The 15,666-nt window shown below is 42.5% G+C and overlaps 1 protein-coding gene across 6 annotated transcripts in view; it reads left to right on the top strand.

The window, feature by feature from the left end:
• Positions 1–15,666, top strand: part of map4l (microtubule associated protein 4 like) — a 111,150-nt gene that overhangs the window by 75,978 nt on the left and 19,506 nt on the right. For 5 of the 6 annotated variants that reach the window (XM_020624564.1, XM_020624562.1, XM_020624566.1 and 2 more), the window contains 4 exons: positions 1,347–1,544; positions 2,459–2,558; positions 6,690–6,749; positions 8,008–8,264. In XM_020624564.1, the coding sequence (XP_020480220.1) occupies positions 1,347–1,544; positions 2,459–2,558; positions 6,690–6,749; positions 8,008–8,264 (615 nt within the window). The remainder of the gene's footprint in view (positions 1–1,346; positions 1,545–2,458; positions 2,559–6,689; positions 6,750–8,007; positions 8,265–15,666) is intronic. The other variant, XM_020624563.1, reaches the window with a different exon arrangement.

Genomic DNA, 15,666 nt, shown 5'->3' with positions numbered 1-15,666 from the left:
CAAGGACCGTCATGTTGCCTGGTATGGCGCAATCGGGGCCCTACCCTGGAGCCAGGCCCGGGGTTGGGGCTCAAATGCGAGCGCCTGGTGGCTGCGCCTTTTACCACGGGGCCTGGCCGGGCTTAGCCCGAACGAGCGACGTGGGGACGTCCTCCCGTGGGCCCACCACCTGCAGGAGGATCCGTAAGGGGCCGGTGCACAGTGGATTGGGCAGCAGTCGAAGGCAGGGGCCCCGACGACCCGATCTCTGGACACCTCGCATTTTTTCATGATATGTAAAATGGCCACACTGTAAAAGCGAATTTTCAGTCTAAAAGTGTTCTATATGATAGTTTGGCATGTGCTTGTTGACAAGGCATTATCTTTGGTTACAAGAGTTGAAGCCTTCAGAAACCTAGTGTGTGTATTCTGCTTTCTTCAGCCTGTGCTACCTTGTTGCTAGTTAATGCTAACTAGCCATTGTCTGTAGATATCAGGCGTATTGTCTGTAGATATCAGGTGTTTTGTCTGTGCGGAAACTGACTGTCAAAGTGGATGTCTGTTCTCAGCTTAGTTGAAGCATCTGGTCTTAACAGTCCATGGCTGTGTCAAATAACCTGATTATTTGAATGTCCACAACAAAGATAGGTGGTGCAGGTTTAATGATTAGACCATTTTAAAAATCATGCATTAATCTTGTTGCATTTTGAAAATCATCTATTAGAATTTTGAGTTGTTCTATAAATAAAATAAAATATAGTTTTTTGTTTTTTTTTTGGCCAGGTTGCTTAGCCCTACTTCACTGAAACACTGAATTGATAATGCCAGGGGGAGTAAATGGTACAAAGCAGAGGAACTTGACAGAAAGCAGCATGTTGTGCCTCATCAGAACTGACATGTTCTTGGTTTGCTAGCATGTTAGCCATCAACCAGTCCCGCGGATATTCCATTCCCTACATTATCAAGCTGCACCACCAATTTCAGTCCATGATTGAGTCTCTGTTGATATGTGTTGTGTTTTTGTTGATTTGAAATTTGTATATGAATGTGTTCAATTTTTGAGACTGATCTAAGTTGTCCATATCATCTTATTTTAGACTGCTGCTTATTTTATCACATATGAAGACTACTTTACTGCCAATGAGCTCTTCTGAGTGATTATAAATAGCTAATTCAGTTGTATAATTTATGACTTGTTTTATGACTGGTCGCTGACTGTGCTGCCATATCATGCTGTCAGTGCAATCTGTGATTTCATCTGTTTTTCTTTCTTTACATTTATCACTTTCTGACCATCTTTTTCTTTTTTCTGTCCTTCCTCTCTTTTTTACTGTTATTCTAATTCCTTTCAATTCCATAATCACCAGCCTGACATGGGTTCAGCTAAACCAAACTCCACCAAACCCCGTCCATCCACCCTCTCCAGCAATGGGGAGGCCACCTCTGCCAAACATCCCTCCAGCACAACACCCTCAACCAATAAAAAAAGCCCTGTCCCCAAGGTCACTACACCCACTGCCACCAAGCGGACACCACTGGCAACTGGCTCCGCCAAGGCTGCCAAGGTAAGTAAAATACTGTGTTTCTGTGTGAGAATTGGATGACTGTATCATACCTAATTTAGTGAAGATATTGGTTTAGGCCTTTCTCAAGCTGTCATTATTTACATCCTCATTCAAAGCATATATTTAGCTGAGTAAAGTCCAGATATTGAGGATATTTTTGAATCTGACAAGAGTGGAACTAGCTTAGAAAGGAAGGTTGGCCAGTATGCATTTCTGGTTTTAAATCAACCAGTGGTTATGCTGAAGAATATGAACTAGGTAGTGTGTGAGGGTGTGAAGTGTGGATATTTCCAACTTATGCAGTCTATGAAGTGCAAGAAAGGGAGAAGGAGAAAAAAACACAACAATAATAAAGATGATAAGAGCACTACTAATAAAGCAGCTTGTTACATTTTTAGAGGTTGGTGGGAATGTGGGTGGCCTCAGCCCCAGGTGTTTGGTTCAAGTTGAAATGTGTTAGAAATGGGTTCCATGTGTCATAAAAGGCTGATAAACTATTCTTGTGACTAGATGCCATTTTCTCTAATGTGATGCATTCTATTAGAAGGTTGGTCCAGTGGTTTATGTGTTGAAATTTTTTAGATTTCCACTTTTGAAACATTGTTTTGTTGGCAAAAGCTAGAGAAATGAGGAGTGAGTTTTTGTATTTAATTGGTAGGTGGTTAACATCTGTGATATTACTGAGCAAGCAAAGTGATGGAGACCATCTTTTTTCTGTTTGCATTCTTTCTTGATGTATGTTATGGTTTCATGATTGACATGTCATTACATAGCCTTTACAGCATATCAGCACTGCTACAAACAAGTCTACTGTATATGCAGACATATTGTACACATAAACACTCATTACCCGAAAACATAAAATGTAAAACACACTCACCGCTTATCTGTCCTTATCTGATTTTGATTTCCAGACTCCAGAAAATGTTACGGCTGACAAACACCCAAAGGCCACACCCCGTTCAGCTTCCAATAAGGACAGCTCCTCTGTGGCTGCTGCAAGCAAAACTGCTGGTATGTGTTCTCACACACACATACACACACACACACACACACACACACACACACACACACACACACAGACACTGACAAAGCTTGTACAATAACATCTCTTTTATTACATCTCAAATGTCTGCCCACCCTCTATAGCTAATTGTCTGATACTGCTGTCACAGTATCTCCACTCTGCTTTGGCTGGTTCATGAGGCTGCCAGTGCAACATGATCTCTACAAAAGGGCCCGGGCCCCCTGCAGTAGCTGAATAAATGACTCACAGTCTAGATTGGCATCACTCCAGGCAAAAGACTAACTGAATTGCTACCATATGTTATAATTTATCAGATACAAAAGCTGGCTTTTGAAGACACCAGACTTTTATTTTTATTCGCATATCACAAACAGTATCTCACCTCTGAGTGAGGGAGCTGTGACTCAGTCTGAGCCGTGTTAGTCAAACAGCCATTCCATTTATGTGCTCTTTAGCTCAATACCCTCAGAGAATGTTAGGGCTCACATTGATGGGCGCGAGATGATACATGCTACCAGAGGTGGGAGTAAGTCTCAAGCAAGTCTCGAGTCCTAATCTTCAAGTCTCAAGTTACTGAGGCGAGAATCAAACAAGTCAAGTCCTTACTGTATATCAAGTCAAGTCATACAAAATTCTGATGATATGACAATGCTATGGGAATATCACATTACGTGAAACAGTCACAAACCTCCTCTGATTATTAACTGTGCATTTATATGCTATAAACTAACCCTTTTAGCAGTTAAATATAAAGGCATGTCTTTCATGACTGTCAGAAACTCTTCTCAATAAAATGCATAATTGATTCAAAGCCCCTAACAGCTTAAACTTAATTCAGGGCTTTAGAATAACATTTCATACTAGTGGCACTGGTAGAATCTGTATTTGTCACAAATTATTTTAAATACCCTTACCATTCAATGTGCATAGCCTACATTTATAATGAAACTCAGAGAGAGGGAGACTTGGACACAATAAATGGGAAAACCTGGTACGATTGAGTATGTGAAGTTGGACCCAAAAATGCGGACTACTAAGGAATTGACAAGAATAGAGTTTATTGAAGTTTGGTGCCACAGTTAATGGAGGGAGATGAGGTGAGAGAGGCACCAGCGGATACACAGGAGCGAGATGAGCTGGTGAGCAGGGCAGGGTGGTGGACTCCTGGAGGACCAAGGTGTGCAGGTGAGTGAGCAGGGGAGCGGCAGGAACTCGGTGAACCAGAGGACCAAGTGAGATGGCAGGAAAAGAACAGGAACCAGGGGACCAGGAAGGACAGGTGGGACGGTAGGTAACAGGAGGGTCAGAGGATCGGGACGTGCAGGTGAGTTGACTGGTGAGCCAGAGCACTGATGACAGCAATGACGGGTAGCAGTACAGAGTGCAACAGGAGGTCCAGGGTCTCTGCAGGTAAAAACAGATGCCACACTCACAGCACACTGGTGCAGCTTGATGGAGGTTGGGAGTTGAGCACATTGGAGCAGCTTGTTGGAAGTTGGGCGTCAGGGCAGGTAGCTGACACAGGACCCAGGTGCAGCACTTTGTCAGAAGTCACTGCAGGTCAGAAGCAAATACCACGCTCGCAGCACACAAGACATTCAGAGAGCCAGCGAGGATTCATATGGGTGGAAAATAACAGGAGATGAACAAAACAGCTTTCAGGTGCAGCTCGTAGCAAGATGATCAGGAAAGAAACACAACTAAGTGCCAGGCGATGAACAGATAACTCAAGAGTTCAAAGTAGATAGTGCAAACACGAAACTAACAAAAGGCCCAGCACAAACAGAGAGCAGTAATCCAGCATATACACCGAACCATTGAGGAACAAACTCAGGGAATGTGAATGTGTATGATCCAGCGACAACTAAGTGGAAATAAGGGTGTATATATACGGCTGGACTGGGAGGTAATGAACGACAGGTGGAATGAATGATGGCTGATTAGGTGATGTAGCAGAATGGCAGGGAGAGCTGGGGCAAAAACTAACACAAAAACATTAAGCTCAGTCCAAATAATGACAAAACAACTACCTTTTCACCTCTTTTTATGGAGTCACTGCAGTGCTCTATACTCTAGCAGTCAACATGATGATAATGATGACACTAATGATGATGATAATGACGATTATATATTTCAATTGAAGTATAAAATGATGAATTGTGCACATGCGTTGTCATTTATGATTTAGCCTATTTGTAGCCCATTTTTCTTCGGAAGAAGAATTTCTGCTCTTTGGTGATGTCTGTGTTGGACTTCATGCACAGCTCAGCTCTTTCGGTCACCTGGCTAGTCCCAGCTTATTTTGGATCTAAAGTTACTGTCTTAGTGTCTATATGTATGGATTTATTATTTTTGTTAATTTCCCCATCTTGCTACAAAGGATGGGAGAAAAGTAAAGCCAGAAATCTCATAGTGACACCAGGAGCCTGAGCCATCAGAAGAAATTCAAGTAAAATGTTTCTAATACATAAATAGGCTAACAGGTTATCTATCTGATTTAAGCAGCTGTCTGTGGCAGTTCCACTTCAAATGCACCAAAGGAGACTTTGCATACCACTGTTCTCCCCTTACTACCATCATCGACAACATAATCCTTAAATCTAAATTGTATTATTTTTGACTAGACCCCTCCATAGCTGCATTCTGTGACCTGCATTGCCCTAGTCTGCCACGTTCTGTTAGGTTGCCAGGTTTGTGCAAGTAGCACTACTAATCATCCAGTAGTGTTTCAATAACAAAATATAATTTCTTAGTATCCAGAAAATGCAAATACTTAGTTAAAAAAGTGAAGTCATCTGTCTCAAGTCTATGTCAAGTCTCAAGTCTTGGTTAAAGTCAATCCTTTTACCAATGTTAGTCAAGCAAGTCTCAAGTTCTTAAATGTTCAAATTAAGTCTGACTCCAGTAAAGCCATGTGACTTGTCTGCCCCACCTCTGCATGCTACAGTCTTTCATCTAGGAGACACATTTATATGGCAAGTGTATTTTTACTCCAGGATACTGTACCTATTCTATAAGTAAAATGAACGTAAAAGAGCAACAAAACTGGAAATCCTGCATGTCCACTTGTTGGAGTTCATCAGGCCACTTCAGTTTGAGCTCCCCTAGGCATTCCATGTACTAATCCCTGCATCTCCGGCTCCAAACAAGTGACAAACCTTTCAGGAGAAACACTTGTAATGGCTGAGATCTGCCCTGTTCGCTCTAGCAGCTGTCATGGGTTTTGTTAGGAAACAACAGGAAGTTGGACCCAAATGTAGATACTCAGGCAGATAGGCAAATGAGGTAAAAGCATAATTTTTATGTAAATATTGACAGACTTACCGATAGTCTGGGTAAACATAAAACGGACAGGGAGCAACAGAAGGCAAAGTCCAGGACCATGTGATGGCTGGAAACAGGTGGTAAGCAATTTAAATGAAGGCAGAAAGTCCAGGGGAACTGTCAGTGCTAAGGCTGTGTAAGCAACCTAGATGATCAGGACAAAGAAATATGAGCCAGTATACAAAAGGGGACTGATTAGGAAATGAGACAGGTGTGGAGGTGGGCAGCACAGAGCCAGGTAAATGGGAACCAAGGGGAATTCCAGTGGTAGGTGGGAAGACAGGAATTGAGACAAATCCAAAAAGTCTTCACAGATGACTTCTTCAGCTTGTTCAGTCAGTTCCAAAACTTGTTGTGACAAAAGCGAATTATATTTTCAAAAATTGTAATAATAAAGAAATAACAATGCATTAAAAACACAGTGACATTTTTTTTTACTACAAAAAGGGATGACTAAATGTGATTTCAGCTGTACTTAACATGTTCTGTTAAATTGATAATTCACAGAATTTACTAAAGCAACACCAAAGGAGTAAAATACATACTGTGCACTGCTACACACAGTAGATTCAATCTAAAAAAAATGGCATTACACACATTTGTTAGAACAGAGCGATCTCACTCTGCAACACAAACCCTGATACTTGTCCACACAGCAGCTGTGTAGATATGTCAGAAAAACATTAATCCTGATTTATAGCTAAACAACAGTGTGGTAGCAAAATTCTTGTTAAAGGCTTTACAAGTGTTTCAAATTAGCATTGTTAAGCTTGTGTGTTGTTTTTATTACACAGCCAACAAGAATGACAAGGCTGAGAGCAAGACAGGAGAAGTCAAGAAACCCAAGACTGCAGGTAACACACAAAAAGAAATGGTACAGAGAGTCAAGGAAAAAAGTGTTGTGGTAGTACTATCACTGTTTCTGAATTCTGGATGTCAGCAGGGTTAAATACAACTTGGATAGAAGTTTATTTATGCATCAGTGAATCTATAAATATAGTCTACTCTAGGTTTTACTGTTATGGTTTGCTCGCGCTTTCCGATCCCGTGCCTTTATTTTGGGGGTTTTTTTCGCTCCGTTTCCCCTCTCCTGCTCCAGCTTTACCCTGGTCTCAGTCATCACTCATTGTATTCACCTGTTCCTCGTTATCACTTGGTTGCCTGTGATACATATACTCCTTCCTTTCCTCAGTCACTCACCGGTTTATACCGTAACGTGCCTAGTCCCTGTTGCCGGGTTGTTGTGGAAACTCTCTTAGAAACTTCTGGCTCTTCTCACCTGAACCTGAGATCCTGAACGACTTGTTTGAGTTAGCTGTCAGAGCCATCAGCTCTTTTCCTGTCCACTCACCTGTGAGCACCGACACAAAGCTGAGACAAGACACCAGCAACACTGGCAAGGTTTCCTGCCCAACAATACTTGGCATTGTCTCCAACCTGCCTGCTACCCTATCACCTGTTCTTCTCCTGAATACCGAAGACACCAGAGATGCCAGCGAGGTATCCTCTCCAGCAGTACTTGCTATTGTCTCCGACCTGCTTGCTGCTGCTTTCTCAGATCTGCTTGCTACACTGTCAATGGCTTTCCTCGACCACTTACCTGCACACTGTAGTCCTCTGCTCCAGCTAGCATCTGTCCGGCCTGTCTCCACTCACGTGCACATCCAGGTCCTCTGGTCCCACTGGTTTGTGTCTGGCCCGTCTCCACTTACCTGCTTGTCCAGGTCTTCTGGTCCCACTGGTTCCTGACCGGCCCGTCTCCACTCACCTGCTCGTCCAGGTCCTCCTGTCCAGCCCGTCTCCACTCACCTGTACGCATTCGTTTTTAGCTCCGTGCTGCTCTGCCTGCCCGTCCAGAGCCTACTCTGCCTGCCTGATCCCTCTCTCTTCCACCCAGTAAACTCACTTTTCGTCTACAATAAACTTCTCTCTTGTTTCACACCCTGTGAGTCTTGAGTCTGCATCTTTGGACCTTCCACGCCTCATCCTAACATTTACTGCCTCTAACCATGTTACTTTTACCTTTGTGATATGTACTAAGATATTAACCTATCAAATTTCACAAAAATGATCAATACTTTATAACATTTTTTTTTAATCCTTTTTCTGTAGCTCGTCCTCGCACGGCCACCACCACCACTCCTGCTACTCCGGCTGCCTTCACCAATGGTGAAGCCACCACTACTCACCGACGCCGAGTCATCACCAAACCCCCTGTGCCCAAACAAACCCCACTGGAAAAGAAGCCAGCAGTGCCCCATGCCCCTCGAACCCCCCGGCCTATCAATGCCCCAACACCAGACCTGAAGAACGTTCGTTCCAAGATTGGATCCACTGACAACATCAAGTACCAGCCAGGTGGAGGAAAGGTAGGACAAACCAGACAGTTCGAGAGAGGTCTATGTACATTTATTTACATTTGTGAATGATGCCAATTTTAAAGGTTTTGTGCTACAGGATACTGTACAAACAAACACTTACAGGGATCTTCTTGGCACAATTCAGAATTTCAGAAAATTGCTGTAAGATGGAACTACTGAGTGTCCATTTATAAGTTACTGATTTAGCTGGCAACAAGGTTGTCTGCTCCACTTTGTCCTTTCATCAGTGGTAATAATGTTTTGCACTGCAAAATCTATCCATCTTGTAGTCTCACATTGAGCCCATCAGCCAGTCCTAGCTTGGCAGGAATTTATTTAAATTAATGCTCATTAATTTATCTTCATCCATTAAAGTAGTCACTGTAAGCTAACATTATAGGTGTGCTGTCAAACACTTACCAATAATTCTGCCAAGAAGGAGTGCTTATTTTGCCCTCTGCAGGAGCACACTGAATAATAGACATCACTTTCTATTCTGTGTTGTAGCTTGATTTTAATGCGCGAAATTAATGGCACAATGCAAAATTCATTCATTTAGACAAAATGATAAAAAGCTGTCACTTAACATACTGTATGTTAAGGAACACATATACAGATGTACATAGTATTTTACCTTCTCTTTGATTTGATTTGATTTGATTTGATTTAGGCATTTTAAATCTTCCATCAGTTTTCGGTTAGATCTGCTGTCCCGCTGGACAATGCTGCTGGCTTATAAGTTTCACATGCTTTCTTTAAACCTGCAATTGACTGTGCTGTCATGAAACAAGTACAGAAAGTTTTCAGATCCTCTAAGTATGAAGTGGCTTTCATGTTTTGTTGGTCTTGATGCAGGGCTGACTGATGGGAAACTAGAGTCCATGAAGCATAGATCATCATGAAGCTTTAACAACCTGTGTCTGATAACTAAAACTAACAGATGATCACTGCTTGCACTGAATGCATTTGGTTCCATCACATTTACAGCACTCCACTGTCTGCTTCTTATGCTCATTTTTGTGCTAAGTACAGCATCACAATGTGTTGTAGCTGTGATGAGACTGAAACGGATGTAGAGGGGACGACATCATCTGTTAACAGTTCTTAAATTAGCATCTGTAATGAGTTCAGGTAAGAAAGGGAATATGAAACCTTAGCAACCTTGCCAACATTCAAGTGGTTAACACACACATCCTTAGCGCCTTATCTGACAAATGAAGTGCTATCCCACACCATACAAAATCACATATGACTCAGCAACATGTCACTTCAGTGCTGCAGATGCTGCAGACATAGATTCTTTTTTAAAGGGGCCTTATGGTTACATCCTAAATGAAGAGAGGGCAACTACATGAACTGTGTCAGGGAAGGACTCAAGTGCACGGTTAAGTTTTCACAAGAGTAGTTCACAAGATTCACCTTTATTGGTGCTTACAGTCAAGCAGGTAGACATGGTTCGGCAACAACAGAAGGGAATGAATATGTTATGGTTTGGTCCTGTGCTCCCGGGTTTTTCTGTTGTTTTTCCCCCGTCTCCCTCTGCCTGTCACATTCTTAGCCAACATAATCAATCATCATCACGTTCACCTGCCGCTCATTTCCTCCTGGTTCAGCTCCCTATATATACACGCCCTTTTCCATTAGTTCCGCACTGGTCCATAACCAGAGGTGATCTCCAGCTTTGGCTTGTAATCTTACCTGTGAGTTACCTGTAAAGTTTCTTGTTGCCTGATCTCTGCTGCCTGCTCTACCAGACATATCGGATTAGCACACCACTCCACCAGTGAGCCTGCTATCTCCAGCTCGCTGCTACTCTGCTATCCAGGCAGTCACAAACTACAGCAACAAATCAACAAGCACAGCTCCCAGGACGCTACCCTCCCGGACAGCCTCAACTCAACTTATATGTGAGGTTTGACAGGATGAACACAGACACCCCCTCAAAATCCCCCTGTGACCTGGGGGACACTGCTTTTCAGGTGACGCACACACAGGTCCTGAAGGCCCTGAGACAGGTAAACCCCCATAAGGCGGTGGGACCAGACGGTGTCCCCCCCTAGAGTGTTGAGAGCCTGTAGGGACATGATGGCTCTGGCTTTATTTCATACCGTGAAACACCTGGACAACAGCAGTGCGTATGCTAGGAAGCACTTCCTGGATTACAGTTCTCCATTCAACACCATTCACCCAGGCAGCCTGATTGAGAAGATGACAGACCTCGGTGTACCAGCTCCCACCTGTATTTGGATTCTGGACTTCCTGACTGAAAGACCGCAGGTGGTCAGAATGGGAGGGTGGGTGTCTGCTGAGCTCACAATCAGCACAGGCTCACTGCAGGGCTGCTGTCTCAGCCCCAAACTCTTCACCCTGTACACCCACAACTCTGTCTCCAACCATGACAACACCATCATCATTAAATATGCTGATGACACCACCATTCTGGGCCTCATTAAGGGGGGAGGTGAGTCGGGTAACAGAAGCTTGGTGAACGACATTCTCATTTATGGAGAGGAGAATGACCTCATCCTCAACATAAACAAGACAAAAGAAATAACAGTAGACTTCAGGAAGAACCCCTCCCCTCTGCTGCCTCTGACCATCAAAGGGACTGAGGTGGAGAGGGCTGACAGCCACAAGTTCCTGGGCCTGCAGGTGACATCTGACCTGAGCTGGTCACTGAACACAGCTGCCACAGTGAAGAAAACCCAGCAGCAACTATACTTCATCAGGTAGTTCAGAAAAGCTGGACTGGACTGGACTACCAGTCCTCTATAAGCCTCTCACCCAGGCTTATAGAGGACTGGTAGAGAGCATCATCACTACTGGCATCACAGTCTGGTATAGTAACACCACAAAGGCAGAGAGGAAGGCTCTTCAAAGGGTCATAAAGACTGCAGAGAGGATCATTGGGACTGAACTGCCTGCTACGGACACACTGTACACACAGCACTGTCATAAAAGGGTGGAAAACATAATCAGAGATCCATGCCACCCAGCTCACACTCTACTCAGACACAAAAACTGCACCTACAGGCACAGCAGGGTGGACAGTATCATCACACACAGAATAAGACTTTACAACAGCTTTTTCCCTGCCGCAGTAAGACTGATGGCAAATATGAAAATGTGAGGATATATGTGCAATAACCCCTTACTAGACATGTGCAGTAACCCCTCACTACCTCACCAAGCGTAATGGCATATCCAACTCCACCATGTGAATTACTAAGTGTGATGTTCGAAGTTCACTGTGGGAAATACTATTAACCTATTTTTGTGTATTGTGTTTTAATACTTTGTCACCTTTATGTAACTTTTCTATTTTAAGACTAAGTGTTCTTTCTGGCTTTTGACTTCTTACCTGACTCCAATGACGAACTGCACAAGAACTCCTATATGCCTAGACTGTCCATTTATGCATAAATGGCAAATAAAAATCTTGAATCCATCCAGCACGCCAGTTCTCCATTCTCAATTCCTCCATGTCCCCGGTTCTCCACAACAGGCAACCTCCACTTCACCTCCATCCATCTCAGCCTCTGCCCTCTCTCTCTCTCTCATCCAGTAATTTTGCTCATCTCATACAATAAACTTTACTTTATATTCCACTCCAAGTGTGTGTATGTTGGTACACTGGGCCCAGCTAACACAGGACCTAACAGAATAATTCTAAGGGAAGTACACAAGGATAGGCAGAGATTTAATCTAATTACGAGGCAAGGGTTAATATCTAACTCTAGGAATAACAGAGCATAGAAGGAGGAAAAGCTAAGACATTAAGACATCTAGACAATGTAGCAAGAGTGAGAGTGCACAGTCCAGTGTATATGCAGGTGAGTAATGAAGAAATTAGATGCACGTGAGCTGCAGGGAAGAAGGAAAAGTCAGCTGGCTGGAAGCAGGTCCAGATCTGGAATTACAAGGAGTTAGAACAGGCCGAGCTGGGAAAGATGGCATATGTAACAGTATACCTTTTAATGCCTCATCAGTCTTTCAGTTTCTTCTATTGCCCTCTGTCAACTTCGTTCAACATGCAACATTGCCATTGTTGATGGTTACCTGATGCTGTCATGCATACTTGGTTTCTCACAATCTCTGCCATCTTAAAATGTGCACCTGTCAGACACTTCACAATCCACCCGCTGTAATATACACACAGTGGCAGAAAAAATAAATACTGTTTCTCAGCATGCTAGCTATTTTTCCCACTGTAATAGAGGTGCATAGTGTGCCCTGGATTAACACTGCTCAGAAACCTGGTTGCACTGTCTGTGTCCATTCAATGTTTTGATACAACTTGCCACTCTCTTTCATCTCTTTCCATCTCTCCTGCATTGTCTGTCATAGAGTCAGACCTTCACCGACAGTTTCCAGATAATGGAGTAATTTGTGAAGGTTTGAATGGCCTCATTTGGGTGGAGATCAATAAAATGAAATGCAATCACAAAGTGTCTTATTGCATAAAAATCTTTTATACAGTTAGCATCATATACTGTACATCATACACTGCAATATTGGTAAAGCCTGCAAGCAGCAGCAGCAGCAGCTTCAGACAAGTAACTAACATTCTATATAAAAAACATGTATGTGGATTCACCAAATATTTCTGGCCAAGAAGAAAAATACAACTGGACCAATGTAAGACTAGGAAGCAGTCAAAAGAACTAAAGCTGTGCAGGTCTCAAAAGATTGTTTTATTTTAAAGGAAATCTTTTAATTCATCAAAATACATACATCATCAATCATGATATATGACAGATATGTTTTCAAATTGAGGAAAATAAGCAAAAGTAAATAAAAAATCTCCTCACTACAATAATGGTCCAAAAGCAGGGCTACAGAGAAAAGCCTTTTAAAAACTAATTCTGCAGCCCACAAATGTATTTAGTGAATAAGCCTAACATGAAAAACAGTATATGTCAGGGCCGCTCGGTGGCCGCTGCCTCTCTTCCGCCTTTTTCTCCTCTGTTTTCTTGACCTGCGGGATTCTGCACCTCGTTGTCGGTGCACACAGCTGGGGTGCATCCCACTGATTGAGTCCCTCCTTATTTATACCTCTGGCAGACGCCAGGCCATCGCCGGAGCATTGCCACATGTACGAGTACTTAGCGTTTACCCAATATACGCGATTTTGATTTCTATGCTGACAGTTTCTGTGCTGTAGATTTCATTATGTACGTCGGTTATATATTCTAATGGAGAACATTTTTTAAAACCTAATTTTTATTTTCTTGTATAGTACTTAGGGAACACTAACACTGTGATCCCCTGATTAAACACTGCCATTAGACTAACAGGAAGAACTGTTCAAATCTAAGAAATACTCAGTTTACTAATTACTTACTTTATTAGGTACACCTAGCTAAAATTTAAACATTAGAAAACAAGATTTACTGTGCACAGTTCATTTTTATCGAGTTGGATCTGAGAACAGTGGCAGCAGGAGAAGCTGCTGCTGGCAGTGGAACTGATTCAGCAGCTATGTATACTGAAGGAACCACCCCAGCTATTTCACAAAATTCTGGTTTCTGCTTCCCATCATGAACTTCATTCATGGCCAGGAACATAATCCTCCTGTTTAAAACAAGTGCCTGACACTTGTGCCTAACACTTCTTCAATACATATGTAGCAGTGACATCTTTTCTCTTCGCCTACACAAATACTAGTACACGACATAGCTCTGTTTCTCTTCCTGTTCGGGAAACTAGACTCTGTAATGAAAAACCATGAAATGTAAATTAAAACTATTTGAAAAATAAAGACCAAATCACTAAATCTTAACCACTCTGACTCATGATGACATACAGTATTACTTTACGCTTCACTTCTGCAGAGGAATCCCTTTTGTGATGTTTCTAAGAGCATTGCTGAAAATACGTATTTTTTCCTCTGAATCTGTGCCAATAACTCAACAAAACCTTGCACATTTACTTTTCAAATGATCATTTCCATATTTTGTACAAATGTGTAATCTGCGAGTTGCACTTAAAGGTCAGATTATTAGAACCAATGATGCAGAAAGATTCTTTGAGTAAAATACAAAAAAATTAATTAAAAAAACCTCCATTACATGTAAAAGTTCTGCCTCAAAACTGTTAATTACAGTGGTGTGAAAAAGTGTTTGCCCCCTTACTGATTTCTTATCTTTTTGCATGTTTGTCACACTGTAATGTTTCAGATCGTCAAACAAATTTATATATTAGTCAAAGATAACACAAGTAAACACATCATGCAGTTTTTAAATGAAGGTTTTTATTATTAAGGGAAAACAAAATCCAAAACTACAAAGCCCTGTGTGAATAAGTGTTTGCCCCCTAAACCTAATAACTGGTTGGGCCACCCTTAGCAGCAACAACTGCAATCAAGCGTTTTCGATAACTTGCCATGAGTCTTTTACAGCGCTGTGGAGGAATTTTGGCCCACTCATCTTTGCAGAATTGTTGTAAGTCAGCCACATTGGAGGGTTTTCGGGCATGAACTGCCTTTTTAAGGTCATGCCACAGCATCTCAATTGGATTCAGGTCAGGACTTTGACTAGGCCACTCCAAAGTCTTCATTTTGTTTTTCTTCAGCCATTCAGAAGTGGACTTGCTGGTGTGCTTTGGATCATTGTCCTGCTGCAGAACCCAAGTTCGCTTCAGCTTGAGGTCACAAACGGATGGCCGGACATTCTCCTTCAGGATATTTTGGTACACAGCAGAATTCATGGTTCCATTTATCACAGCAAGTCTTCCAGGGCCTGAAGCAGCAAAACAGCCCCAGACCATCACACTACCACCACCATATTTTACTGTTGGTATGATGTTCTTTTTCTGAAATGCGGTGTTACTTTTACGCCACACATAATGGGACACACACCTTCCAAAAAGTTCAACTTTTGTCTCGTCTGTCCACAGAGTATTATCCCAAAAGTCTTGGGGATCATCAAGATGTTTTCTGGCAAAACTGAGACGAGCCTTTATGTTCTTTTTGCTCAGCAGTGGTTTTCGTCTTGGAACTCTGCCATGCAAACCATTTTTGCCCAGTCTCTTTCTTATGGTGGAGTCATGAACACTCACCTTAACTGAGGCAAGTGAGGCCTGCAGTTCTTTGGATGTTGTTGTGGGGTCTTTTGTGACCTCTTGGATGAGTTGTCGCTGCGCTCTTGGGGTAATTTTGGTTGGCCGGCCACTCCTGGGAAGGTTCTCCACTGTTCCATGTTTTCGCCATTTGTGGATAATGGCTCTCACTGTGGTTTGCTGCAGTCCCAAAGCTTTAGAAATGGCTTTATAACCTTTTCCGGACTGATAGAGCTTCATTATTCTCTTTCTCATTTGTTTTTGAATTTCTTTGGATCTCGGCATGCTGTCTAGCTTTTGAGGATCTTTTGGTCTACTTCACTTTGTCAGGCAGGTCCTATTTAAGTGATTT

The sequence above is a fragment of the Monopterus albus genome, unplaced genomic scaffold, assembly GCF_001952655.1.
Source record: "Monopterus albus unplaced genomic scaffold, M_albus_1.0 scaffold331.1, whole genome shotgun sequence".
Taxonomy (NCBI): Eukaryota; Metazoa; Chordata; class Actinopteri; order Synbranchiformes; family Synbranchidae; genus Monopterus; species Monopterus albus.
The sequence above is the reverse complement of the archived record's forward strand: the minus strand, read 5'-3'. Positions and strand labels throughout refer to the sequence as shown.